This window comes from Asterias amurensis, chromosome 19 (genome assembly GCF_032118995.1).
Source record: "Asterias amurensis chromosome 19, ASM3211899v1".
Lineage (NCBI taxonomy): Eukaryota > Metazoa > Echinodermata > Asteroidea > Forcipulatida > Asteriidae > Asterias > Asterias amurensis.
In genome coordinates, this window is record NC_092666.1 from 12,241,998 (window position 1) to 12,268,467 (window position 26,470).

General features: G+C 39.5%; 2 protein-coding genes across 5 annotated transcripts in view; both read right to left on the minus strand.

Annotated features, from left to right (window-relative positions):
* Positions 1-26,470, minus strand: part of LOC139951311 (cystathionine beta-synthase-like) — a 132,720-nt gene that overhangs the window by 97,920 nt on the left and 8,330 nt on the right. For 3 of the 4 annotated variants that reach the window (XR_011787751.1, XR_011787750.1, XR_011787752.1), the window contains exons 7-13: positions 26,232-26,445; positions 21,830-21,935; positions 21,143-21,226; positions 19,803-19,937; positions 18,932-19,040; positions 17,880-17,964; positions 14,446-16,553 (exon numbers count right to left, since the gene is read on the minus strand). Coding sequence is in view for 1 of the 4 variants with exons in the window: in XM_071950137.1 (XP_071806238.1) it covers positions 16,450-16,553; positions 17,880-17,964; positions 18,932-19,040; positions 19,803-19,937; positions 21,143-21,226; positions 21,830-21,935; positions 26,232-26,445 (837 nt within the window). In the remaining 3 variants the exon portion in view is untranslated. Of the gene's footprint in view, positions 1-12,290; positions 16,554-17,879; positions 17,965-18,931; positions 19,041-19,802; positions 19,938-21,142; positions 21,227-21,829; positions 21,936-26,231; positions 26,446-26,470 lie in introns of those variants that run through there. The other variant, XM_071950137.1, reaches the window with a different exon arrangement.
* On the minus strand, positions 133-11,285 carry LOC139951392 (platelet-activating factor acetylhydrolase 2, cytoplasmic-like). Its single transcript, XM_071950271.1, has 10 exons — positions 11,194-11,285; positions 9,230-9,434; positions 7,890-8,053; positions 7,046-7,211; positions 6,351-6,498; positions 5,463-5,576; positions 3,970-4,061; positions 3,448-3,630; positions 1,683-1,831; positions 133-966 (listed from the first exon to the last, which is right to left on the minus strand). Exons 2-10 carry the CDS (start codon positions 9,328-9,330, stop codon positions 848-850), a joined length of 1,236 nt encoding a protein of 411 aa, XP_071806372.1. The 5' UTR covers positions 9,331-9,434; positions 11,194-11,285; the 3' UTR covers positions 133-847.

Genomic DNA, 26,470 nt, shown 5'->3' on the forward strand with positions numbered 1-26,470 from the left:
TATTATATTATTGAAAAGCCAGTTTACTTTCGGTTTATCACACTAATTGACGCCTGTCTACAACAAAATGCTAGCTGAGGTTAATAACTCCAAACTCCTTCAACTTGAAATAATTTACTTACCAATCAAACCTTTTCATTATACAATTCGGCAGTTTATTTTCCTTCAGGGTTTTCTTTTTGCACTTACGTACATGACTTACACAAGAAAATTATTAGTTACATGATCTTACTTATGGGACGCTAGGTGGCAGCAGACTTAACAGGTAAATCCACTGTCATGACTGTACTCAGAAATGTGCGCATGTTCAGAACTACCGTAAACAATGGAAATTTATCTGATAAGTCTGCTGCCACCTAGCGTTCCAAAGTCTCGCCCTAATTTGCTCTGAAGCGGAGTGTGTACATGACACAAACAGCAGTTATAGTCTCATAAAAAGTACAATTCAATGCCTCCTGAAAATATAAATCTTACATTCAAGTAAAATAAATTATTTAAAAAAACCTAAAATAAAATATTAGCTGTAAAAGTTAAGGTTACTTTAATGTATAAAATTATATCATGTATGATAATAAGACATACAAATTTCTCATTCAAAGTATATAAATTTATTACAATTTAGTTTAAACTAATTACATATCAGATATTATTTTCACATTTCCAAAAAAATCTAGAGAGAAAAAAAAATAAAGAAACTGTAAAAAATCACTGAAGACTAAAATTTGTTTTTCAAGGAAAATTTTCACATCACCTGTCTTAATAGTAACTGAGAATAATTGATGACAAAACGGTTGAACCCAACTAATTAAGTGTCCACTGCCTTTCAATCTAGAAATTTTGATTGTTTTTATAGACTAGCCTGAGTTTCTAATACCTTGTCTGGGTCAAGCTTGATGTTGGTGCCGACTATGATGTGTTTATTTTCACCCAGTAGGATCTTGTCATACTCCTTGTTGTATGGCAGCCCTAAATGGACAAAAGAAAAACAAATAATATCATTATCTATGGATTATGGTTTACGAATTGCATCTGTACTTACACAAAAAAACTATACAAGTGGTGCACTTTAACTATTGACCCATTTCACCTGACGTCATCATCAGAAAAATCTTCAATTCGCCATACTGGTGGGTAATTTCACAGTGCATTTTCATATATAACTCTATGCATAGAGTATACTGTGCGTTATGCAGTGAAGTGCACATTTTAGGCGACGTGGCATAAATACACGTAAACCTAACTGCCCACCAACATGGTGAGCATGGCATCAGTCGTTGCGTGTGACGCGCGTGCAAGGGGTCAATATAACAATAAAAACCAATTCTTATGGTACATTTTACAATAGCATATATCAGTGTGCTTTACAATGGTGCCCAGGTCATTTACATTTTTAAAGTGCCCTGTGCCCAATTTAAAAAAGCAGGTAAGCATAAAAACTTGCTAAGCACAGAAATAGTTTATATTGTTTAGCAGAAATAGGTTATTAGTCAAAATACCAGAGAATGGACAAGGCAGAACTGAGAAGTCTCCCGAATTCTGAAAATCTACTCCGCGGTAGTAGCATACAAAGCAAGACAAGTTCTCAAAAGAACATAATCTACCTGGCAAGCATTACCAAATGGCATTACCGCAAATCCCATTTAAGATCATCTAAACAAACAAAAGATTGGAAAAACACTCACCAAGTTTAGCAGAGAGAAAGGCAACCGTAGCGTTTAGATTGATCTCCATGCCCAGCTTGGGATCCAGCGTTCCTGCAAACCCCATCCATTTGGACATCGAGGAGCGGAACAAAAGGGTGAAGTCAGTCTGACTCTGGTGAACAGTTCCCCTGTTAAAGATTTAAAAAGTGAAGATTTTATTTCTAGTAATTAACTGAATATCAAAGTCTTATATAGCGCACACATCCACCAAACAAGGTACTCGAGGCGCTTAGTATACAGAAAGATTGGTTATTGAAGTTATGAATTCTCAATGAGACTCAATTATGTACCACCTTATACGGGTTAACAAAGTGCTACAGTGCATACAGCAGCCACAGCCTGCCATGAACACAGGGGCAAACCCCTTCTCTTTTTGATAAGTGCGCTGGGTTCTTTTACATGCGATACACAACACATGGGACCAAGGGCTTTACGTCCAATCTGAAGGACGAAGCAATGGTTTAATTGTCTAGCTCAAGGACACAAGTGTCAAGACTGGGGATTCGAACCCACACTCTGCTGATTAGAAACACCATAGTTTGAATTTGGTGCTCTTAACAGCTCGGCCATGCACTTTTGGGTACAACCATGTATTAAATCTCTTGTGAGGGAGTAGTGGCTCTGAAAAAAGCTGGTTTTGCCTCCATGTTTTAATAATAGTAATCATTGTGGCTTCTTATATAGCGCACATGTCCGTCACTCTGTGACACTCCAGGCGCTGTAACATACAGTATTTCCTGCAAGATGTGGGACTACGTTTGAATTGTGAGACCTAATTCTGATAGCACCATGTAATGTTGTACAAGATGCTGTGGCGCAATTTGCTGCCGATCGGACCAGGAACACCGCGGCGAACCCCTTCTCTTTTCGATAAGTGCACTGGGTTCTTTTACATGCATTACATAACACATGGGACCAACGGCTTAATGTCCCATCCGAAGGACGCAGCAATGGTGAAGTGTCTTGCTTAAGGACACAAGTGTCACGGCTGGGGATTCGAACAACCCACACTCTTCTGATCAGAAACAACAGAGTTTGAATTCGGTGCTCTTAACCGCTCGGCCACGACACTTGAATAGTATAGCCTCTTCTGCTTGTCTTTAGGAGAAAACATCACTTGATTTTATTTAACTTTTTTTTTCTTTTGATGAAAGATCACCTAACATCACACAGTTAGACGGGCACTTCAATGTGAGGGCTACACTTAAAGGCAGTAGACACTACTGGTAATTACACAAAATTATTATTAGCATAAAACCGTACTTGGTAATGAATAATGGGTAGAGGTTGATAATGATAGTATAAAACATTGTGAGAAAGAGCTCCCTCTGAAGTAACCTCAGATTTAAAATTTGAAGTCTCGAAATCAAGCATCTGAAAGCACAAGCAGGGGACAAGGGTGTTTTTTTCCTTTCATAGTATCTCGCAACTCCGACAACCAATCGAGCTCAAATTTTCACAGGTTTGTTATTTTATGCATATGTTGAGATACACCAAGTGAGAAGACTGGTCTTTGACAATTACCAATAGTGTCCAGTGTCTTTAATCGATTTTCTGCCACCAGCAGTAGGGTGTCATGGCCGCTTGTAATAAGAATGATATAACACTTTACTAATAAAACAACTTTAAATGTGCATGCGCACAACCTTTTATCCCCCCTAGTCATCTGTATATATGAAGAAACATGACTATACAATGTAAATAAGTGGTTCATTTTAGAGACTTTGCCAGTCTTGTACCTTACCTTATCGTTATCATTCTCCTATCATCGGTGGGTTGGTTGAAGTCAGGCACCAGTCTGATCATTTTGGCGATGTTTGCTGGCCAATGAAACTTCTCAGTGTTTATTAACAGCACAGGCTGTTCAATATCGGCATAACTTGTTCTATCCACAGGGAACAGCCATGCATCCAATGCTACCCCACACCTGAACAATCATTTAAAAAAAATTTATTAGTTGTTTATTTAATTTCCAAGCCGCACACATACAGTGCGTTGAAAGAACTAATGAAATAGAATAGGACAACAGAACAAGACTGCAGATAACCCAGAAGTGCAAATAAACCTACAAAGACGACGCAAATTAAGTACAAAACAATTCTGTCTATTTCAAATGACATCAAAAATATTCAATTACAAATATACACTTTATGAAAAACTCATTAAAATTCATCAAAAATGCACAGGCAGCAAAATTGTATATATCGAACTGAAAACTGATCATAATGCACATGTATTTGATCAACTGCATTTTGTTCACACTTACTTGAATCGTTTGTCTTTTGCTAAAGTGAGTAAAGATGTCGCAGCTCCAAATGAATGCCCACAAATCCCAACCTTGTCGACGTTCATCACGTTCTGCAACAATACAAAATATTTATCATTCAAACGTAGTTTGCAAAAAATAGTTAATGGCCTGACATTTTGACCCTAGCAAAGTTGTTCTGGAAGGCTAATTCATAAATACCTCAGACAGTTTCGCTATTCCTATTGGCGGAGAGCGCGTCACGTGGGTGTGTATAAACCTTTGTTTATGACCAGTAAAAAGAGTTGAAACATGGTTGCATCTGTGCTTATAAGACAGTTTCTTCATTCCTATTGGTCGAGAGCAATGTTGTGCCAAATTTTTGATATGCGCGACGCCCACAGCATTCCCTTATAAGGAGTTGTTAACCTGAGGGCGGCGGAGGGCCTTACCATTTCATAGCTGGAGGGGTGTTGTGTTGAAAGAAATCATTGAACTACATGTATTATAATGTTTGTATTTATTTTACTTTTTTACCAAAAGTGTTGATGTTTTTTGACCGAAAAGGTATTTATGAATGGGAATCAAGATGTGTTGAAGCGGTTTTCAACTAGTGGTTTAAACCCGCCGGGGCCTGGTTCTTGATAACTTACCTCAACTTCGTCTCAGTAAAATTATCAAGAACCAGGCCTCGTTGGGATTAAACCACTAGTTGAAAACCTCTTGACCACACATTCATTCCCTTAATAACAACTCATCGCAACAAACATGAACAGGTAACTAAGTGTAACATAAGCAGGAAAGTGGAAATACATGAATAGAGAGAGAGTCAAGAAGCACAAAAAAAAGAAAGGGGTAAACAAAAAAATGTAACTCAAAAGAATACTAACTTTTGGTTGAACAAAGAAAGATTTACTAGAGTGAGATTTTAACGAGACTAGACGTCCTGATTAACGCGCACTACCAACTGGGCTATGTAGGCCTATGCTGGGGGTCTCCCTTAAATAATAATGATAATTTGGGAGGCTAGAAAGGGCCCCTTTGGCAGCCAGCCACATCAACCCATTATGACCACGGAGCACAGCCTGAGATCGAAAGTGTTTGATTTTTCCTGAGGGGGGAAAACCGGATGGTCTGGAAAACCCTTGTGGCACAGCAGAGAACCAGCGCACAACTCAACTCACATATGGCCCTAGCTGGGTACCCAACCAGGGTCACCTTGGTGAGAGGCGAGCGCTTTACGCACAAGCCGACTGTGGCTCCTGCTATGCGCTTTGATATGCCCCTAGGCATGCTAGGGGTGTGTTAAGGTATAAGAACCCAGTGTTAATATATTATTCTTATATACAAGTCAATCATCTTAGACATAGTGTCACGACCGGGATTGGGACCCTCACTCTGCTAAACAGAATCAGCAGAGCTTGAATTCGGTGCTCTAAACCGCTCGGCCACGACACCCCATACATACATGTATTTATATTTATAGCTACTCTTATTCGCCCTAGAAGTGTTACCTTAAACATGGTTGCATCAAACTGATCATCGAGTGAGTTGACTACTCGTTCACCGCTATTCATCCTGAGTAGTAAGTCCAATGCACGAATACACTCTGCAGCTCTAGTATTGAGCTTGGATGGAAAGAAAAAAAAAACACACAAACAATTAAATCAAATTGAAAATACTTTCCACCTTAAAAGATTATGACAAAATTATAAATGCCTTTCTTATGATTGGTATTTGTCAAAGACCAGTCTTCTCACTTGGTGTATTCCATCATAAGCATAAAATACCAAGCCTGTGAAAATTCAGGCTCAATTGGTCATCGAAGTTGCGAGAAAATTATGAAAGAAAATACACCCTTGTTGGACGAATTTGAGTGCTTTCAGATAAGAATAAAAGACTTCTAGCTAGAAGTCTTTTATTATTTTAGTGAGAAATTACCTCTTTCTCAAAAACTGTCGTTTCCCAACTACGTTATTTCAGAGGGAGTCGTTTCCCACAATGTTTTATACTATCAACAGCTCTCCAATGCTCGTTACCAAGTCAGTTTTTAAGTTAATATTTGTTTTGAGTATTACCAAACGTGTACCTTCCCTTTAAAAGACAAGTAATTGTGACTTGGCAAATATGTCACACTTTTCAGAAAACACATCTAATATGAAGCTTCAAAGGATTAGATAAAGAGGCAAAAATATATATAAGACATGCTGGAAAAAACAGGGAAAAAAGGCAGCCATTGAATTATTGATTTTCCCTTTCGACAAATCAAATGAATTGACTAGTACCCCAAGACACGCCAGAGCCCAACTGTGTATTAGCAGGATAGCCACAGGAGAACAGACTATGGGTATGCACAATAATAAGGTATAGACAGGTCTAAACCTAGTCTCTGTTTTAGTCACCTGATTGTTCCTGATCTCAAAATCATCTCCTTCCACGAGGAGAATAGGTATCCATTCCTGTATTCTGCCTCTAGAGGGCGCTTTACAGCCTTCGTCATTTTCTTCCGACACTTCTTTGATGATGTAAGTTGTACAAGCCGACTTATCTCTGGAAATAACACATAACAAAATATCTTAATGAAATTTCTACCATCACAGCCTATCCAGTTGTTATAGGGAAAGGATACGTTTGGTAATACCTCCGAAAATTATTGGCAATATAACAACTTTTGGTAAGCCTACGGCAGCTTTCGATAGTATAAAGCATTTTGGGAACAGTTCACTTTCAAGTAATGGGGTAAAATTTCTTTGCCAAACAAAAATGAGAGGGGCATCAGTTGTAGTAAATGGAATTTGGCTGGCCACCAGTTTCTGTAAAGCAAGATTTTCTGCGCTTTAAAAGTAAGATTTTTTGCTTACAGGCTTTATGCTGAGCCCAATTTCATAGAGCTGCTAAAGCAGAAAATATTGCTGAACCATTTTCTGCTAAGCAAAAACGAGCAGAATACCTGTCATAAGATTCACATTTAACATGGTTGTTTGGCTGGTAACCTCATTCTGGTAAGCATAAGTTTGTTGTGCTTAGCAATGTTTGTGTGCTTAAGCAGCTCTATGAAATTGGGGCGAGTAGCCGAACCTAAGCATCAATCTCTAACCTGTGTTCAACAGCACCAACAATGAAACCATGGGAGGCCATTTCAAGACATACTGTGGAGTACGTCGTTCTGCATCCTGACAGACCATGGGAGAATATCAAAACTGGAAAAGGAGACTCTGACTTGGCAAGTGGGGCGTTCCAAGTTGCAGGGATCTTGAAGTCTTCTGTAATAATATTAATAATAAAGACATTTGTAAAGTGCCTAATGCAAAAAGCCTCTAATAAAGCGCATAAAGAGAACAATAAGATACATGTATACAATGAGTGAAAAATACAATTACAAATAAGCATAATTATGTTTGGTAATTTTGTTATGGTGGGGGTTAAAAAAACAAATTTCCTGTTTAAAATGGAGAACTCAAACTCTGTTTGGGAGTGTGAATGGTGTCAAAATGGGGTCTTCAATAGATGGATTGCACTAAGCGTCATCGTTCGCTATTGACCCCTTGCACGCACAACACACGCGGCGACTGTGCCACGCTCACCATCTTTGGTGGTCAATAGGTTAAAGTGTAAACGCCGCATCGCCTATAATGTGAACTTCACTGAATTAGGCACAGAGACATTGTACACCAATATGGTGCATCCAAGATTATTATGATGATGACGTGAGGTGAATTGGGTCAATATTTGAGGCGTGCAAGGCTATCATTGGCTAAGAGCTGTGCGTAGCGCGTACACGTATGCACTTTTGCATTGTTTTTTACATCAAATATGGTGGTTGATGACGCTTAGTGCAATTCATCAATGGATTTAAAAATTGATCAAAGTTTTATTTTTATATAAACTACAGTCATAACAAATCCTGTCATCTCTTACAACAGTTGTTTTATATTTCTTACCTGTCAAGTAATTGAGAATTGCTGCAGTAAATGATGCTTTTGAGTTTTTGAATCCTGTGTAGTCAATGTACCCTCTTGCATATTCCTTGCTCGGGAGCCAGGGTGGAAAGTTTGAGGGATTTTTGTTTTGTTTATTCGTTGGATAAAATAAACGGAGGAAGGTTCTGCAAAAAATAATGAAATAAATATAGGAGCAAAAATGACTAATTGCTTACCAACCAAACAACCCTGGGGAAGCCAAGCCCCAGGAATGTATTACCCTGACGGTTGACCTGGCGCATTTTCACACTGTGTCCCTATTCCACATGGTTCGGTTGCACATTTCAACAATACCCCCGTGTTTTTAAGGCAGAGGACACTATTGGTAATCACTCAAAATAATTATTAGCATAAAACTAAGGTAACAAGTAATGGGGAGAGGTTGATAGTATAAAACATTGTGAGAAACAGCTTCCCTCTGAAGTAACTGTCATAGTTTTTGAGAAAGAAGTAATTTTCCAGGAATTTGAATTCGAGACCTTAAAATTAGATTTTGAGGTCTCGAAATCAAGCATCTGAAAACACACAACAGCGTGTGACAAGGGTGTTTTTTCTTCCATTATTATCTCGCAACTTCTACGACCAAGTGAGTTCAAATTTTCACAGGCTTGTTATTTTATGCATAATGTTGAGATACACCAAGCGAGAAGACTGGTCTTTGACAATTACCAATAGTGTCCACTGTCTTTAACGCTTACCTTACACCAGGGACCAATTTCATTATAGTGCTGCTTAAGCAAAAAAAAGTAGACAAGCACAGCAAAGTTATATGCTTACCAGATTAAGGTGAACGCCAAACTACCATGCTACATTGTGACAGTTAACCTGCTCCTTTCTGCTCGTGCTTAGCAGAATTGTTATTTTTTATATTTTCTGCTTCATCACCTCTATGGGTCATTCTGTGTCAAATCACCCCCAAAAAAGGCAGTTTTAAACCCTACCCTCTTCAAATTTGCTAAAATTTGGTTTAGGGGTAATCGTGGCTGAACAAGCTCAAATTTAAAATTTCAGCTCCATCCGAAAAGTGCGAAAAACCGTTTATTGGATGGAGCTGAAATTTGAGCTTGTTGAGCCACGATTACCCCCATACAGCCATAAACCAAATTTGAGCAACTTTGAAGGGGGTAGGGTTTAACCCATTGGGTGCTTCGACACGAAATGACCCCTATATGAAATTGGGCCAAGGTCCTTGTACCAAGGGTAAAGCCATCAGTGTGAAAAGGTCGACCGTTGTTCCCCGTGGCCAAACCCGGGGAATATAGTACTGTGAAAAGGGCTTGAAATAATAAAATAATAATTACCCCGACAAACTACTGTCTGACATGATGTCCATGCACCCAACAGGATACGGACCGGTTCCTGGTGGAATGCCAGCACTGCCACTCTTGGTAAAAGGCCACATGGTGTAACTGTTAGCTCTTGTTAAAAATCTGGTTAGATAACACAGTCAGTGACTTCAAAGATTGTTTATTCATCCATGACACTTTTCTGATTCTGTGATGTTACCTAGGCAGGAAACAATTAAGGACATTATGTTATTATTAGCAAGACTGATACTTCATGGAGGCAATGAAGGCGATTGCCTTGGTGCCCCCTGGTCATTGCCTTTGTGCCGAGCCGTGGCCGAGTCGGACTAAACTATTATGTGACAGGGGTGTTACAGGGCAGTGCGGCAGTGCGTGGGCGCTGTCCATTTACAATACCCACCGTTCACACATAGCTTGCACGCACTGCCGCACTGCTTTGTAACACCCCTTTCACGGAACGATTTAGTCCGACTCGGCTGCGGACTCGGTCTAGTAGACTGGTACCCGTGTGTACAGCGCTTGGTGACCAAAAATATAAAGCGTTGAGCATAATTGAGAAGTCAAAAAACGGGCAATGCAGCAGAAACACAACTGTGAGTGCCGAGCAGAAAATTGCCTTTTTTGAAGATGGTTTTTAATTTCACTCCACAAAAAGGCAATGCAAGCATTATGAATTATATTGAGTGTGTGGGGAAAGTTTTGGTTGTGTAGTTCAAAGGAAACTTCAGTTATTGGTGGCTAACTGTCGTAACACTTTCATCTATCAACGCCGATTTAAAAAACGTACAGCGTTAAAGACAGTGGACACTATTGGTAATTGTCAAAGACTAGTCTTCACAGTTGGTGTACGTAATATAATAATCTCAACATATGCAAAAAATAACAAACCTGTGAAAAATTAAGCTCAATCGGTCGCCGAAGTTGCGAAATAATAATGAAAGAAAAAACATCATTGTCACACGAAGTTGTGTGCTTTCTGATGCTTGATTTCGTGACCTCAAAATTCTAAGTCTGAGGTCTCGAGTGAAGATCAAATTCGTGGAAAATTACTTCTTTCTCAGAGGGAGCCGTTTCTCACAATGTTTTATACTATCAACCTCTCCCCATTACTTGTTACCAAGTGAGGTTTTATGCTGATAATTATTTTGAGTAATTACCAATAGTGTCCACTGCTTTAAATATCTAATATTTTTTTGCCTCCTTAATTTAAGTTAAATTATAAGAAGGTCCAAAATATTAGACCCTATAAATAAGGCTCACAGGGCCCGGGGGAGCCTCAGTTTCTAGATGTACAAGCAGGGCAGGAGGGAGCCTGTTTCTCTCCCTATCATTAGCTAGACCCAGTAACTGGGGCGCTGTATGTACTTCTTTTTTGGAACTGTCACTATCGAAAATCGGTCATGACCGATAATGATAATGACAAAATTTCGGAAAAATACAAATACAGGCTGAGGCTTTAAAATAAAGCGTTGTCTATCATTAGTGCGTGAACAGTATCCTCCATGCATGGTAAAGATTAGTTGCGATAATCGTAACCCTCCTCCCGACGGCCGCCCAGGCCGGTCGTAACCCTCCTCCCGACGGCCTGGGCGGCCGTCGGGAGGAGGGTTACGATTATCGCAACTAGGTAAAGATGTAGTCATGGAGCATATAGAGCAAAGACAATGGAGCAATAAACATAGTGTAACCTTCTACCAAACCATCAAGTACATCATTATGCCAAGCAACTAGCCCTGGCAACGGAGGAGTCCAACCTGGGCTAGCCAAGCAACATGACTTGACTAATTTTCCCTTGCGGATGCGGATCACATGCAGAGGACAGCAGGGAGGTGAGGTGGGTTGGTCTTTTTTTTTTTTTTAGGAATGGATGGAGCAGCAAAGAGTTTTTCTAGATATCAACGCTATATACAAATATGATTAGGAATTGTCATTAACATAAAAAGTACCCTCAAACTTACCAAAAGATAAAAACAAACACCAGCAACAAACAATCAAACAGAAAAACGTAGTAGAGGGAAAAGGATTGCCGTCCGCTGTGCCGGTGTTGTAATGAGCTAATTAATGTCGAACAGCGCCCTCTCTAGACGAGCCCAAGTTTTTTGCCAAACAAGGTTTAGCCTGTTGTCAAGGCCTTTGTGGTGTTAACAGCAGAGCGGCTGCAGCCCAGTTGGTTGATACCGCGGCTCCCCAAGCAACGAATGCCTTGACAAGAGGCTAAACAAAGTTGGGAAAACTACAATGGGAGGCGATATGCACAAACAAAAAAAGTTAGCTACACTTTGTCAACAGTTCACTTAGGCCCTATAATCCTACCTCCATGCTTTACACAAATATTCAACAAAAGTGATGAATAAGTTGGAAACAAAGCAACCAATCATAGAATGCAAAATTGTAAATAATTGGAAGTTGGCAGAGATGTTGAATTAAAGGCACTAGACACTATTGGTAATTACTCAAAATATTATTTATAAGCATAAAAACTTACTTGGTTACAAGCAATTAATGGAGAGCTGTTGATTAGCATAAAACATTGTGAGAAATTGCTCCCTCTGAAGTAACATAGTTTTCGAGAAAGAAGTAATTTTCCACAAATTTGATATCGAGACCTCAGATTTAGAACTAATTAGCATCTGAAAAGCACACAACTTCGTGTGACAAGGGTGTTTTTTTTTCTTTTATTATCTCGCAACTTCAGCGACCAATTGAGCTCAAATTTTCAATTTTTGTTATTTTATGCATCGAAGACTAGTCTTTGACAATTACCAATAGTGTCCATTGTCTTTAAGTCACAACATCTGGATGAATATTGAATAATTTTTTAACATTTGATCGACCGCAGTAGAGCCTTGTCAAGCACAGCAAAGGCCCATCAGAAAGGTACCACCAAACACCGTTCCAAATGAATCATCTGTTTTTTAGGCATGAATGGCGAGGTATCAACCTAATTCGATTTGCGATAGTGGCTGTGTAGATTTTGTGTAGATGTTGGGAACTAGGTCTTGTTTATAGAGATAGAAAGGAACGCCTAAATAATAAAGACAACAATTACCACAACTCAATTAAGCATCAAGAGTTTAATAATAATGCCAATGCCAGGTGGCAATTAATTTTACCATGCTCAAACAGAAGTAATAATACAAGGTCCATTAAATATGCGGAATATTGTAAATAAATAAACAAACAAAGGATAAACAAGTTGGCGAGGAACCATGAAGTCTAACAAATACATGTAGCATCTGAATATTAATTTTAGGATAGTAAAGGAACATTTAATGATCTAATGTATAGACCATGTGAACTTTGTTAAGTGTGTGACCTTGTACACTCTAACTCTTTCAGTATTCTGGCAGGCACAATACTGCACAGGTCATATGGGAAAGTTGACATTTTGTGTCTTAATTTCCACATAAATCCAAGAATTATGAAACTAAAAGCTGGACAAGTTTTGTTGTGCCCCTTTCATCATATCAAAAGTTGATAAGAATTAGACAGTGCAATCTCCATAAAATATAAGATTTTATGATTTCTTCCATTAGGCTGTGTACTTATAGTGCCTGCAGGAAGTCCAGGCTATGTGGCTCTTTTGTAAACATGTGATGTCACAGGTCACACAGTCTATAACAATAATAAATATATTATATCATAATCTGATAAAATCTTACTCTCTTTTTCTGTTGATATCTTGTTTTCATCAAGGTAAAGACAAAACTAATTGCAGAAAGTTTAGAACAAGACCCACAAAGACACTATAAGTTATCACACAAGCGCGAGTGGAATACGGGGGAAAAAAACACGCTTTTGCATCTCATATCCAACGAGGCCGCTTCAATTTTTCGTATTCCACGGGCGCACGTGTTATAACGAAACTATCTTCCATTCTCACGTGCAACGCGCACAATTTTAAAATTTCAGAACGTTATTTCGCGACGAACAGCATGCACGCACACAAAGTTTAGAATGTAATTTTTGCACTGTCCGTATACGGAGCGCGACGCATTGACATTCACAATACGCACTGTGTAATAAAAACAGAGGAAGTAGGATATAAAACAGAGGTCGTAGCATATATGTTTTTATCCCCCTAGTAGTACGAGCATCTGATTGGTGGATTAGCGCGTACTGGAAGATAAAGTACATTGCAGTAGCCTTCTGCTGGTATAATGCATTTTTAATAATTAAAATAATTATTGGAATGATCAAGAGAAAATAAATCAATAATGGAGGCTAGAGGTTTGCAGTAGCACCATATCTCTCTTATGAGTTGTGTTGGTGGTTCTGAAAAGAACTGGGCCCAATTTCATAGCGCTGCTTAACATTAAGCAAATTTGTGTGCTTACTGTAGCAGAAAAATTTGCTTAAGCCTTAGTGTATTTCACAGGTGAGCAGAAAAAATGGGCGGCCATTTTGCGTGTTTACCGTGGATTTGCATTGTGACGTCATTTATTTTTGTGCGATAAGCACCGGAAGGTTAGCAAGCCTTTTCATGTGCTTACGGTTAGCAGCGTTATGAAATAGAAATTGCACAGTAAGCACAAAAATCGGCCGCTAAGCAGCGCTATGAAGTTGGGCCCAGGTGGTCAATTGACAATTCAACGTTTCTCCTGATGAAGACGATCAGAGCAAACTGACCAAAACATTGAGTTGTCAACCACTTGTTCTTTTCAGAACCAACACTTATACTCAAAAGAGATTTCCACATGGTGCCACCACAAACCTCACCCGTTTATACTCCTAACATGCAAAGTTTCAAATCCTACTAAATAATGAAAGTATTATTTTTGTCATAGTTTAAATAATATCTTGCACAAACTTTAACTCCATTACTTAGCTAGCTTGTGTGATACATGAATGCGTCAGCATACCAAATTTTAAATGTGCACACTATTATTATGTTGAAAGTATCATAAAGAGGTTAAATTTGCATCGGGGATAAAGAATATTAATTTTGGTTTTTACCCATACACCGATGTGTGTTAGCACTGTATACTCAGTACTTTCCCGAGTCCTGTGAAAAAATATCACAGGCATGTTACTCGGGTGGGATTCGAACCAAAATTAATATTCTTTATCCCCGATGCAAATTTAACATCCATTATATCGTTGCGGTACCCGCTGCCAAAACATAGGATTCGAACTGCCTCTAGCTGCCGGGCAACCTCGGTAGTCAAGTTGGTTAAACACTGCTCTAGAATCCCACCCGAGTAACATGCCTGTGATATTACAATAATACAACATACAGTATCATGTATTTGTTCAGTAACATCAATAACTCTATACAGGTTGTGACCTTATTGTTTAAAAAACCAAAAAGACTTTAACTACATACTTTAAAACCTTAACAAAACTAAGTAAGTATGTTTACCAGCGCATGCAAAATAAGAAAAAACATCAAGTTGGGCTCGAATTGGGTGGGGGGGGGAAGGAGGAATCCACAAGAATGCAATGCCCAATTTCATAAAGTCTGTAAGCATTGTTATAAGCATAGAAAACCTTGCTTAAAAACTGAAGAAATTTGCTCAGCAGTATTTTCTGCGAAACAGCTATATGTAATTGGGCCCTGTGACTAATTATAGCTCAGAATCTTTACTGGACCAGCCGTCGATTTCACCAAACTCTTCCTAACTTAGGATTAATCTTAGGACTTAGGGCGGGTTCAGTTCCGTATCCAAATACGTAGAACGCATTGAACCCATCCTAAGTTAGGATGGGTTACTCGTCTTAACTCGAGATAGGATTGATCCTAGCGTTTCGTGAAATCGACTGCAGGATTGTATTGACAATAGACTTAAAACACAATTTTATCATCTAAACTGTTTTTATTTCAACCAACACTTTTATGGGTGATACTCAGCAGGAATGAAAGATATTAGTTCTAGTCGGCCATTTATGGGAGTCAAAAATTTGACTCCCATAAATGGCCGACCGTGTTAGTCGACGAGGTAAAAGGAAAACTGTGCAATTTCGAGGCATGTTTATGTGGATCATTGTATTCTACTTTTACAGCATCTTTCTACCCATATGCATATTATAACAAACGCTTTTCAAAGACCAACTCGACCGATCCAAGGCAACGTGTTCCTTTAACAATTGAACTTGTTTCTTTTAAAGCCATTGGATACTATTGGTAATTGTCAAAGACTAGTCTTCACAGTTAACGTATCTCAACATATGCATAAAATAACAAACCTGTGAAAATTTGAACTCAATCGGTTGAAGTAATTACCAACAGTGTCCTCTACCTTTACGAATTTGATTTCATGACCTCAAGTTCTAAATCTGAGATCTCGAAATCAAATTCATAGAAAGTTACTTCTTTCTCGAAATTTATGGCACTTCAGAGGGAGCCGTTTCTCACAATACAATCAACCTCTCCCCATTACTCATTACCAAGTAAGGTTTTATGCTAATAATTATTTTGAGTAATTACCAATAGTGTCCACTGCCTTTAAAGGCAAAGTATACCTTTTTTTTTGGAACCGTACCTTTGTTTTAATCCTATTTAAATATAGATGTATACAATAAAACTAACTCTTGAAAGCTGCAGTTGTGACTAACAAACAATCAATACATGTATACTTTTACCTAAAGTTATGGTAGTCGAACTTTCTGACAAAAGTAAAGTGTTTCCAAAAAGGCAATAATGTTTGATGAAATTAATTCTTGGGTGTATAGGAACCATCTAATCCATGATGACTGATCAAAGGTGTCCAGGGGTGGATTTCACAAAGAGTCTTAATAAGACAAATCTTTTCTCGAGTAAGGACGAGTTACTGGTTCTAACTTTAGGACTGGCCTTAAGTTTGTAATCATAGCCCCTACTAGAGTTCTAGGACTTGTCACAATTTGGGACTATCTTTGTGAAATCGACCTCAGTGCCCATTTGGAGACCTCCATCCTCACACAAAATCCTATTGTACTTGCGTCTTCCTTAATCATTATAATTTAATGTAAATTATATCACTTTTCCTTGTGTGTGGTAAAAAAAAAAAAAAAATGAATGACTGAATGAAAGTAGATTGCTGTTGGCGTCGCTAGAAACAGCAATGCCAAAAGGCGAATTGCACATGGCGTCGTTTGCCACCATCTTTGATGAAACGTGCAAGCGTGAAAGGCCATCATTGGTTGAGAGTCATGCGCAGCGCGTGCACTTTTCCAATGGTGTCATCAAATATGGCAGTCGATGACACCATGTGCAAATCTATAATCACCTTGATTTACATAGCAGGCTGCTGGTGGTTAGTGACATGGTTCAATAGATCAATGCGTGTAGCGATGCCGACGATCACCTCTTTAGATGTATAACCCTCCTCACCTGAGTCTTAAAATGAGAACAACAAAAATAATTCAGTCAGACGTTGAATTTCATCTCAATAATTGGACTTATAAAGCGCATTTTACAAAGATACAATGTGCTGGTATAAAGACGCCTACAAAAAAGAAGGTTGAAGAGCGAGAAGAGAACAGATGCGTTTTTAATTTGCTCTTGAAAGTCTGGAGTGAGTTGGTGTTTCGAATATGATTTGGTAGTGAGTTCTAGCATCAGGGACCAGGGACTGAAAAGGACCGGTCCCCTGCCCTTTTGTGAGTGCGAGGGATTGTTAGATTCTAGCTGGAGCGGAGGCCACTCCTGTGAGGTTTGTTGAAGTTAAGAGACTCTGTGATGTATTGTGGAAGTACGTGGAAGTGTCGTGGAAGTGTCGTGGCCGAGCGGTTAAGAGCACCGAATTCAAACTCTGGTGTTTCTGATCAGCAGAGTGTGGGTTCGAATCCCCAGCCGTGACACTGTGTCCTTGAGCAAGACACTTAACCATTGCTTCGTCCTTCGGATGGGACGTAAAGCCGTTGGTCCCATGTGTTGTGTAACGCATGTAAAAGAACCCAGTGCACTTATCGAAAAGAGAAGGGGTTCGCCCCGGTGTTCCTGGTTGTGGCTGCTTAATGCGCCGTAGCACCTTGTAAACCCTTATAAGGTGCTAAATAATTGGGTCTCAGAATTCATCACTGCATTAACCTATCTTTCTGAAAGTTTGTATATACTCAGCGCCTTGAGTACCTTGTTTGGTAGATACGTGCGCTATATAAGACTTCGATATTCGATACGTTAGAGAGTGCTTTGTGCATGTTCACTGATGTTTTGAAGGTGGTGCATTGTTTAACTGGTAACCAGTGTAATTATTGAAGAGTGGAAGAGTGTGTGAAAAGGGAAAGGGAAAGGGCATTCCAATTTTGTAAAGGGCAGTTCCATTTGAAATCTTAAAGTCTATGAGAAAGTTTTGAAGGGGCACATGCAAATCTGTATGCTTCGTTTTTGAAAGGGCAAGAGCACCAAGGCATTTTCTCCTTGGTAAAGGGCACCCTATGAAGAAATTATTAATTTCTACTTGAGCATTTCAAGGGCACCAAGACAATGATAAGGGGGCATGGAGGCAATCGCTTTAGTTGCCCTGAAGAAGTTTCAGCTTCATTAGTGGTCAATTTAAAAAATAAAATCACAGGGCAATGTTTTTAGGAGAGTCAAGTACATAAATCTGTTGTACAGGCTGAAATATTTATCGTGAAATTGTTTTCATAGATTTTTAAAAACTACCACACGTTCAAAAAGTACCCAGACCCTTTAAGCGAAAGTGTTTACATACATACTTACATAATTTTTGACTGTGTGTGATGAGCACAAAATGGTCATGATCCAAGATCCTGGAAAGCTGGCCAAGTGTGTTGTCAAGAGTCACCTAAAAGGTTAAAGGTCACAAGTCTGTCACATTTTTCTGTTTGGGTAGCATATTTAAAAGAAGATTACAGAATTGGTGTTTGCTAACAAAACAGGTGCTGACAGTGTTAGTACTTTACGAAATCCACCATATACATAAACTGTAGAAGTTTGAGACAGATCGGCCATCTGGTCACAAGAAATTCGTGAAAAAAACAAATACACATTTTGCATGACAACAATTCACACAAAGAATAAATAAATCGCTAACTGAGCTTTAACCTCCAAAGTGGATATATCAGTTTTAGTTATTTCTCATAAATATGGCATTTTAACAGAAATATTTCAAGGGATGATTTCCACTATCGTCATCATTAGACCATAATGTAATTCTGTTATGTTCCTTTAACTGTTTTAATAAAATACTCTCAACAACTCTACAAATTGAAAGGCTAAAGATGATTAAACATATAAAAAAAACACAAATCCAAAAGTTAAAGTTAATTTGTTTTCATTTAATTTTTGTATTTTTGTGTTTGGTCTCAGTGCAGTGTTGATTACTGGCACCAATTTCATAGAGCTGCTTAATCACAATAAAAATACCCTTCCCAGAATAAGCCAAAATAGAATTCCACATGTACCATTTGTCATGTTTGTAACCGGTATACTGCTTAAATTTTTGGCTGAACACAAATTTTTTAAGCAATATTTGCTGCTTAAGCAACTCTATGAAATTAATCCACGTGCCCAATATTATAGAGCTGCATTAGCAAAAAATATTACTAAGACAGTTTCTGCTAAGCAAAAATAAGCAGGATACCAGTCACAGATTGTGCATGCATGTGACATTGTGCGTTGGCTGGTAACCATATTCTAGTCAGCAAGACTTTGTTGTGCTTAGCTATGTAGTGTGCTGAAGCAGCTCTAGGAAATTAAGCCCTGGGCGCTTTTAGCAGCCATGTGCATGACTAGACAAAAACCAATGTTACCTTTTGAAACTGCTTGTAGAGTACACCTTCCACTAGGGTTGACGGTTTCACACGTCCTGCAAGCATATGCGACATTAGACTTCCCAAGGTCACTACACCTTCAACAACCCTGCAAAAATAATCATCATTAGAATTGTAATAATTATTTGGGAGGCTTATCATCCTTACTCTCAGCTGAGAGCTGAATTGTGAAGGACAAGGCTACACCGTGTTCGAGAAGCAGGCATGCAAGGGCGCCTTTGGCAGTCAGCCACATCAATCCATTATGACCACTGAGCATAGCCAGAGATCAAAAGTGTTTGAATTTTTTCCGGAGGGAGGAAAACGTGGTCTGGAAAACCCTCGTGGCACAGCAGAGAACCAATGCACAACTAAACTCACATGGCCCTGGCCGGGTATCGAACCAGGGTCACCTTGGTGAGAGGGGAGTGCTTGTTGTGCTACATGTTTGTACCAAGTTGTTATTAACTTTGATTATCTCAAAGGGTTTTGATAACTTTTGTAAATCAAGTTTTTGGAGAATTTCCACACACTGTGAATGAAGATGTATGTAATATAGTTTACCTGTAGAAGTTTCAGCTTCTTCGGTTGTCAAGTTTTTGAGAAAGAGGGTCAAAACGACAGACCAATGTTTTCAGGCCAGTCTCGTAAGTCTGTTGTACATGCTAAAATCATTGTTTGTCTCACTTGGACAAAAAATTATTTTCCTGAATTAGTTTTAAACTCATTTAAAAAAAAAAACTAGCACCTCAGCAAGATACATTTTATGACTTTAAGGTAAGATTTCTACCATCATTATCTTCAAACCGTGTAGGTTTAATGCAAATCTGTGGATTCTTCTTCTACATAATTTTCTTTTTGAATGACTTACCCAGATTCATTAACGACAGGGAGCTGGTCGAATCCTTCCCTCTTCATGATGTTAATAGCTTCCTGGCACGTTACCTTGGGAGTAACTGTGATTGGAGACTCAATCTTCAGTACTGAAACCTTCAAATTCCACCACCTTCACAAAAACAAAAAATCAAAATCACACTCTTTAAAGGAATACGTTGCCTTGGATCGATCATGGAGGAAGGAAGAGAAGGAGCTCGAACGAAGGGACTTAAAAAGTCGAACCTGCGGTACCGCGGTCGTTTAACGACACCTCGTAATCACCCACATACCTCCACAGACAATGAGCGACCTGGCGTATGTGAGTTTGCGCGTGCGCACTTGGTTCTTCACTCAACTATGGTGTCGTATGTCGTATGGATATAATACAGAAAAAAAAACTTTTTTGAGACCTGATAAAAATTGTGTACACTTGTGCTCACCAAATCGAAAAACACAATTGAATACCAACCACCCTCGTGTGCTAATACCCAAATTTTGAACCACCGCTAGTGACCGGAAAGTCACAAAAAATGTAAAGTATGCCATGATGTTTTTGTGAAACACCACAAACGGTAAATGAAATCGTGTATATTCACAATTCTTGTCTCCACTGTTTCAACTTTACACGCAGGCAAGAGCGCAGACTGGCGGTACCGCACGTTCTGTACAAAGAGATTTAATCCCGCTCGTTAATCGGCCGTCCAGCTGGAGGTCTCCTATCTTTTTCCACTGGTCAGACAGGGGCATTGTCAGAGTATTCTTTTGTTTCTTTTGTTTTGCAGGTCGTTCGAGCTCCTTCTCTTCCTTCCTCCATGGATCGATCGAGTTGGTCTTTGAAAAGCGTTCTGTAACCGTTTGTTATAAAATGCATATGGGTAGAAAGAAGTTGTGAAAGTAGAACACAATGATCTACACAAATATGCCTCGAAATAGCGTGGTTTTCTTTTTACGACTACCACGGTTGGCCATTTATGGGAGTCAAGTTTGAGCTCAAGTTTTCACAGGTCTGTTATTTTATGCATCTGTTGAGATATACCAAGTGAGGAGACTGGTCTTTGACATTTACCAATAGTGTCCAGTGTCTTTAACCTATAGATACCATAGCGGCCATAAGCTGCTTCTACCAAAATGCCCTTAGAGGCCACAAGAATGGACCTACACTTCCATACATGTAGAGGTCAAAGTACATGAAATTGCCAATGTAAGTTTGTTATAATAGGCCTAGTATCTCAATTTCTAAACACAAGACTAATTATTGTTGTTTTGGTTTTTTTCAGTTTAAGTTTAACATAAAAGGGAAAAATTGTCATTTATGAGGGAGATTGTGGAGCATACCACTGTTTCTCCAAGTTCTCTCCTTCATGTTCAACGTCCATGAAACCTTTTTGTACCATCCAGTCATCAGAGAGAAACTTGGTCCTGAAAGGGATCAAAAGAGGTCAAACATATCAACCATAAAGTATAGACGATGTGACCTATGTTTACATTCAAACCGCCCTCTGTTGAAAAAAACACTGTATACGTCATGTTTCGCCGAGCAAAAAGACGCGTAGTCATGGTAAGATTGCATACACTTTCTAGCTGGCTGCCAAAACACAAAGATTTTGCCGGCGGTGTGCGCGCGAATCATGTCATGGTTTTCGAGTGACGTCAGAGGTCACATCGTCTATAAATTCTCATATTGAATTATTTTCCAAAAGAGTATGGAATAATTGTCAAATTTACTTGAACTGAATAAAGCATTTTGAGAATCATTTCACTTTGAAGTATTGTGGTTATGGAAAAATATCTCAGTTTTATACCCCAAAATTTGAGTATGAGAAATGTTACTGTCTGAAACCTTTTTCAGATTGTGTATTAAAATTACTGATTATTCTTCCAGGGTGGCCTAAATCAGTCCAGATTTCGAGCGATATCTCAAAAAACGTTCTCTTTGAAAATGGCTGAACTAGTTTTGTATGGAAATTCCTACAGTCTTGAGCTACTACTAATCTTGAGCATATCTTTGCATCTTTAACTTACATGTAGTTTCTAACGGAGTCTGGTAAGATGACGACACATCGTTGACCATCGGTCAATGTTTGAGCTGCCCTTATAGCTACAGACATCGCTGCTCCACAACTTCCACCTAAAGATAATAAATAACAATATTTTTTAATTAAAAAAAATAAGAAGATAGATTCATAATGTGCACTGCGCCAAAAATAGAAAACGTCAATGACCAATGTGAAAATGAAGGATATAAAATACTTGTAGTTAAATTAAATCCAAGATATTCTTTGTGAACAAGTCTGACTTTAGTTCCCTCATGAAGTTGTCGAGAGATGGTATTTAGCGAAATGTGACGGGGAGCTTATTCCACAGGGCAGGAGTTGCTTTAACGAAAGCAAGGTCTCTGTATCAATTGTTCTTGATCTTGGTTCTACACCTGAGGAGGTACCAGCTGGGGAGGCAACAACGGGGGGAGGACACATCGGGAGGCGACATAGCGCATTTTACAGTAACCGTATGAATGGGCTTAACATTAGTGTCCTGGTCATTAGGTCAATAACATTCCTGTAATCTTTCTAAGCTCCCTGGGGAGTATACAGCTCTAAGCTGCCCCTCCATAGTCCATTAGGATATAGGCATGGGTATCATCCACTAGGAGCCTGGCTTGTAGAGCAGAATGCACCACCTTCCAAACTTGACCGCTCAAACGCTCGGCCATGACACGCCCAAACCCAAATTCAAACAATAAAACTGAATAAATCATAGTAGTCAGGCAGCTTATGACCATATTTGAGATGGATGTGGACGTTCCGGACAAAAGCACCAAATTTTGTCCATGTGTTCCTTAATACCTAAGCTTTGCATTTTTGATAGGAACCACCTCACCAAGACGTATTATGGCGGCCATCTTGGATTTCCAAGATGGCCGCCATTTAAAAACCTGTTTTTGCCAGTATCTCACCTCCTGAGTCACCTAGGATCACAATTATGGTGTCTAGATATACATTTCCATGGTCAAGGAATACATCTTCACCACTTAGCAAAGCAACAGTGCTTTATTTCCTTTGTATGGCGGCCATCTTGGATTTTTAAGATGGTAACCATATGAAAAACCCATATTTGCCGGTATCTCGCCTCCAAAGTCACATAGAATCACAAATAGTGTGTCCAAATATATATTTCCATGGTCAATGGATCCAACTGTACCACTCAGAAGAGCAGCAGTGCCTTCTTTCTTTTATATAGCGGCCATCTTGGGTTTTCAAGATGGCCGCCATATGAAGAAAACACATATTTTATCAATATCTCACCTTCTAAATCACTTATAATCACAATTATGGTGACCAAATATACATTTTCATGGTCAAGGAATCTAACTGTACCACTCAGAAGAGCAGCAGTGCCTTCTTTCTTTTATATAGCGGCCATCTTGGGTTTTCAAGATGGCCGCCATATGAAGAAAACACATATTTTATCAATATCTCACCTTCTAAATCACTTATAATCACAATTATGGTGACCAAATATACATTTTCATGGTCAAGGAATCTAACTGTACCACTCAGAAGAGCAGCAGTGCCTTCTTTGTTTTGGATGGCGGCCATCTTGGGTTTTCAAGATTAACGTCATGTGAAGAAAACCCATATTTTTTATCCATATCACACCTAAATCACTTATAATCACAATTACAATTATAATTATGGTGACCAAATAATATACATTTTCATGGTCAAGGAATCCAACTGTACCATTTAGAAGAGCAGTACTTTCTTTCTTTTATGTAGTGGCCATCTTGGGTTTTCAAGATGGCCGTCATAAGAAGACAAAAACGTATTTGCCAATATATCACCTTTAAGTCACTTAGAGTCACAACAATGGCTTCTTAATATATATTGTTTTGGTCAAGGAGTGCAACTGTACCACTTGGCAAAGCAGGCCATCGATCACTTTCAATATTGCTGCCAAGTATAAACCCATTCAATATCTCACCTCCTTCGTTCGTTGATCTGGATCACAAATTTGATATTTGACAACTTGGGTCATACCCCACCTAGTACAACTGCAAAAGGTTAAATTTCATAGCACACTGGTCCAGACGTGGCAGGTGATTTGATGGCATTGTCTTGGCCAGATAATAGTAGATATGGGCCAGGTATGATGTTAGATCTGAGCTAGGTCTGGCAACACAAGGTGAGATGTTGTTAGATCTGAGCCAGGTCTGGTTACACCAGGTGAGCATCTAGTGCACATTCTTGATTGGCTGTCGAGAGTCCATGTCTCGGCTCCTTACAGAAGTACAGACTCAACTGTGGCAACTGTTGATGTCACCGTGGAGACCTCACTCGCCTCATGCCATGAAGTGCCTTCCATGCCAAGACTCTCCTTACTCTTAAACTATGATACGTCTAGTGACCTTAAACATGTAAATGAAACAAAAGAGGGGTTGAGCCAGAAGAGAGGCAAAGGAGATCCCCAGATTATAAGTTGTTGCAGCATGCAACACGAGTTGCCTAAAAGATTGGAGTGACAGCAGAGTGAAAAAACCCACACATTCCAGTGACTGAGGATGGACTCTCGTTCGAAATATTGGCTGGAGTTCTGCAAGGCGACACGCTGGCTCCATTTCATTGCACTTGACTACGCCCTGAGACGAGCCCTCAAAGAACACGAGGATCTAGGCTTCACCATCACCCCAAGAAAGTTTAGAAGAATCGGCCTAGTGACCCTCTCCGACCTAGACTTCGCAGATGATATAGCCCTACTGTCTGACAACATCATAGAGGCGCAAGAGCTACTCAGCAGAGTTGAGTCGGAGTGTGAGAAGGTTGGTCTCCATCTCATTGCCAAGAAGACGGAGTATATGGTATACAACATTGGGGATCATGCTCCGCTAAAAGACCTTAGGAGGTTCATCACTAAAGGAGGTGGACGACTTCAAGTACCTCGGCTCCACGATGCAGAGAACAGAGAAAGACATCAAAGTCCATAAGGCGCTTGCATGGAAAGTCCTCCATGACATGAAGAAGATCTGGACATCTCATCTCCCAAATGGTTTAAAGCTGAGATTCTTTCATGCGGTAATAGAAACCATCCTGCCGTATGTGTGTGAGTCTTGGACTCTCAACAAGGCGATGACCAAATCTATCAGTGGTTGCTACACCAGGATGCTACACCAGGATGCATCAGATGGCACAGAATGTCTCCTGGAGGGATCACATCACCAACCTTGAGCTGGTCACTGTCTACGGCACCCAGAGCTACCAGCCAATAAAGTCATCGTGTGGGAGCCCACTCACGGCAGGTGCGGCCCTAGAAGACCCACCAAGACTATGCTAAAGACCCTGCTTGAAGACGCAGAAGTAATCAACAAGGAGGAGCTAATCAGCTGTATGCAGGATAGAGTTGTGTGGCGTGTCAGACATAGAGCCTGACTCAAACATGCTGCAACGCGACAACTTGGGTCGACTGAGTGAGTGAGTGAGTGAGTTAGTCTCGATGATGACAGCCAATTATTGGTTCCTGTGTGGACTTTTTTACCTGGTGCTTTCAAGGCCTTCATTAAACCTTAAAACTCCCAGATGGCCACCATAAAAAAGAAAACATTGCTGCTGTTCTATTTGTATGCGTTAGCCATGCAAATGTATGTATTTGACGTGACTTATAGGTTACATGTAGATCTTGAAAACCCAAGATAGCCACTATATATAACAAAGAAGGTACTGCTGCTCTTCTGAGTGGTACAATTAGATTCATTGACCATGATAATGTATATGTGGTCACCATAATTGTGGTTATAGGTGATTTAGAAGGTGAGATATTGATAAAATATGTGTTTTCTTCGTATGGCGGCCATCTTGAAAACCCAAGATGGCCGCTATATAAAAGAAAGAAGGCACTGCTGCTCTTCTGAGTGGTACAGTTGGATCCATTGACCATGGAAATATATATTTGGATACACTATTTGTGATTCTATGTGACTTTGGAGGCGAGATACCGGCAAATATGGGTTTTTCATATGGTTACCATCTTAAAAATCCAAGATGGCCGCCATACAAAGGAAATAAAGCACTGTTGCTTTTCTAAGTGGTGAAGATGTATTCCTTGACCATGGAAATGTATATCTAGACACCATAATTGTGATCCTAGGTGACTCAGGAGGTGAGATACTGGCAAAAACAGGTTTTTTAATGGCGGCCATCTTGGAAATCCAAGATGGCCGCCATAATACGTCTTGGTGAGGTGGTTCCTATCAAAAATGCAAAGCTTAGGTAATAAGGACCACGTGGACAAAATTTGGTGCTTTTGTCCGGAACGTCCACATCCATTCGCTAAGCTGCCTGACTAATAGTAAATGTTTGTTAGTTGGTAATCTACAGACCAATATTTTGTGAATTCTAAATAATTTCATTGTTGAATTGGTAAATGTTCTTACCGCATAGAAGTCCTTCCTCCCTGATCAACTTCCTAGCCATTAAGAACGATTCTTTATCATCACATTTGTCCCAGTCGTTGGGGACTTTATGATCCAACACAGTAGGAATGAAGTCATATCCAATACCCTCTACCTCGTAGGAGACTGTAGGGTCTGTCGGCTTATCGAAGAAGGGCGGTTCTAAGGTTGAGCCATGTGGATCAAATGATACAACCTGGAAAAACACATGGTGGTTGATT

What these genes read in the sequence shown, in the direction of transcription:
- LOC139951392 (XM_071950271.1), bottom strand. Translation starts at nt 9,330, where the DNA reads ATGTGGCCTTTTACCAAGAGTGGCAGTGCTGGCATTCCACCAGGAACC. An exon ending in TTGATGCAACCATGTTTAAG is followed by an intron (nt 4,062 to 5,462) that starts GTAACACTTCTA and finishes GTATTGTTGCAG; the next exon opens with AACGTGATGAACGTCGACAA. An exon ending in CTTTCTCTCTGCTAAACTTG is followed by an intron (nt 967 to 1,682) that starts GTGAGTGTTTTT and finishes TTGTCCATTTAG; the next exon opens with GGCTGCCATACAACAAGGAG.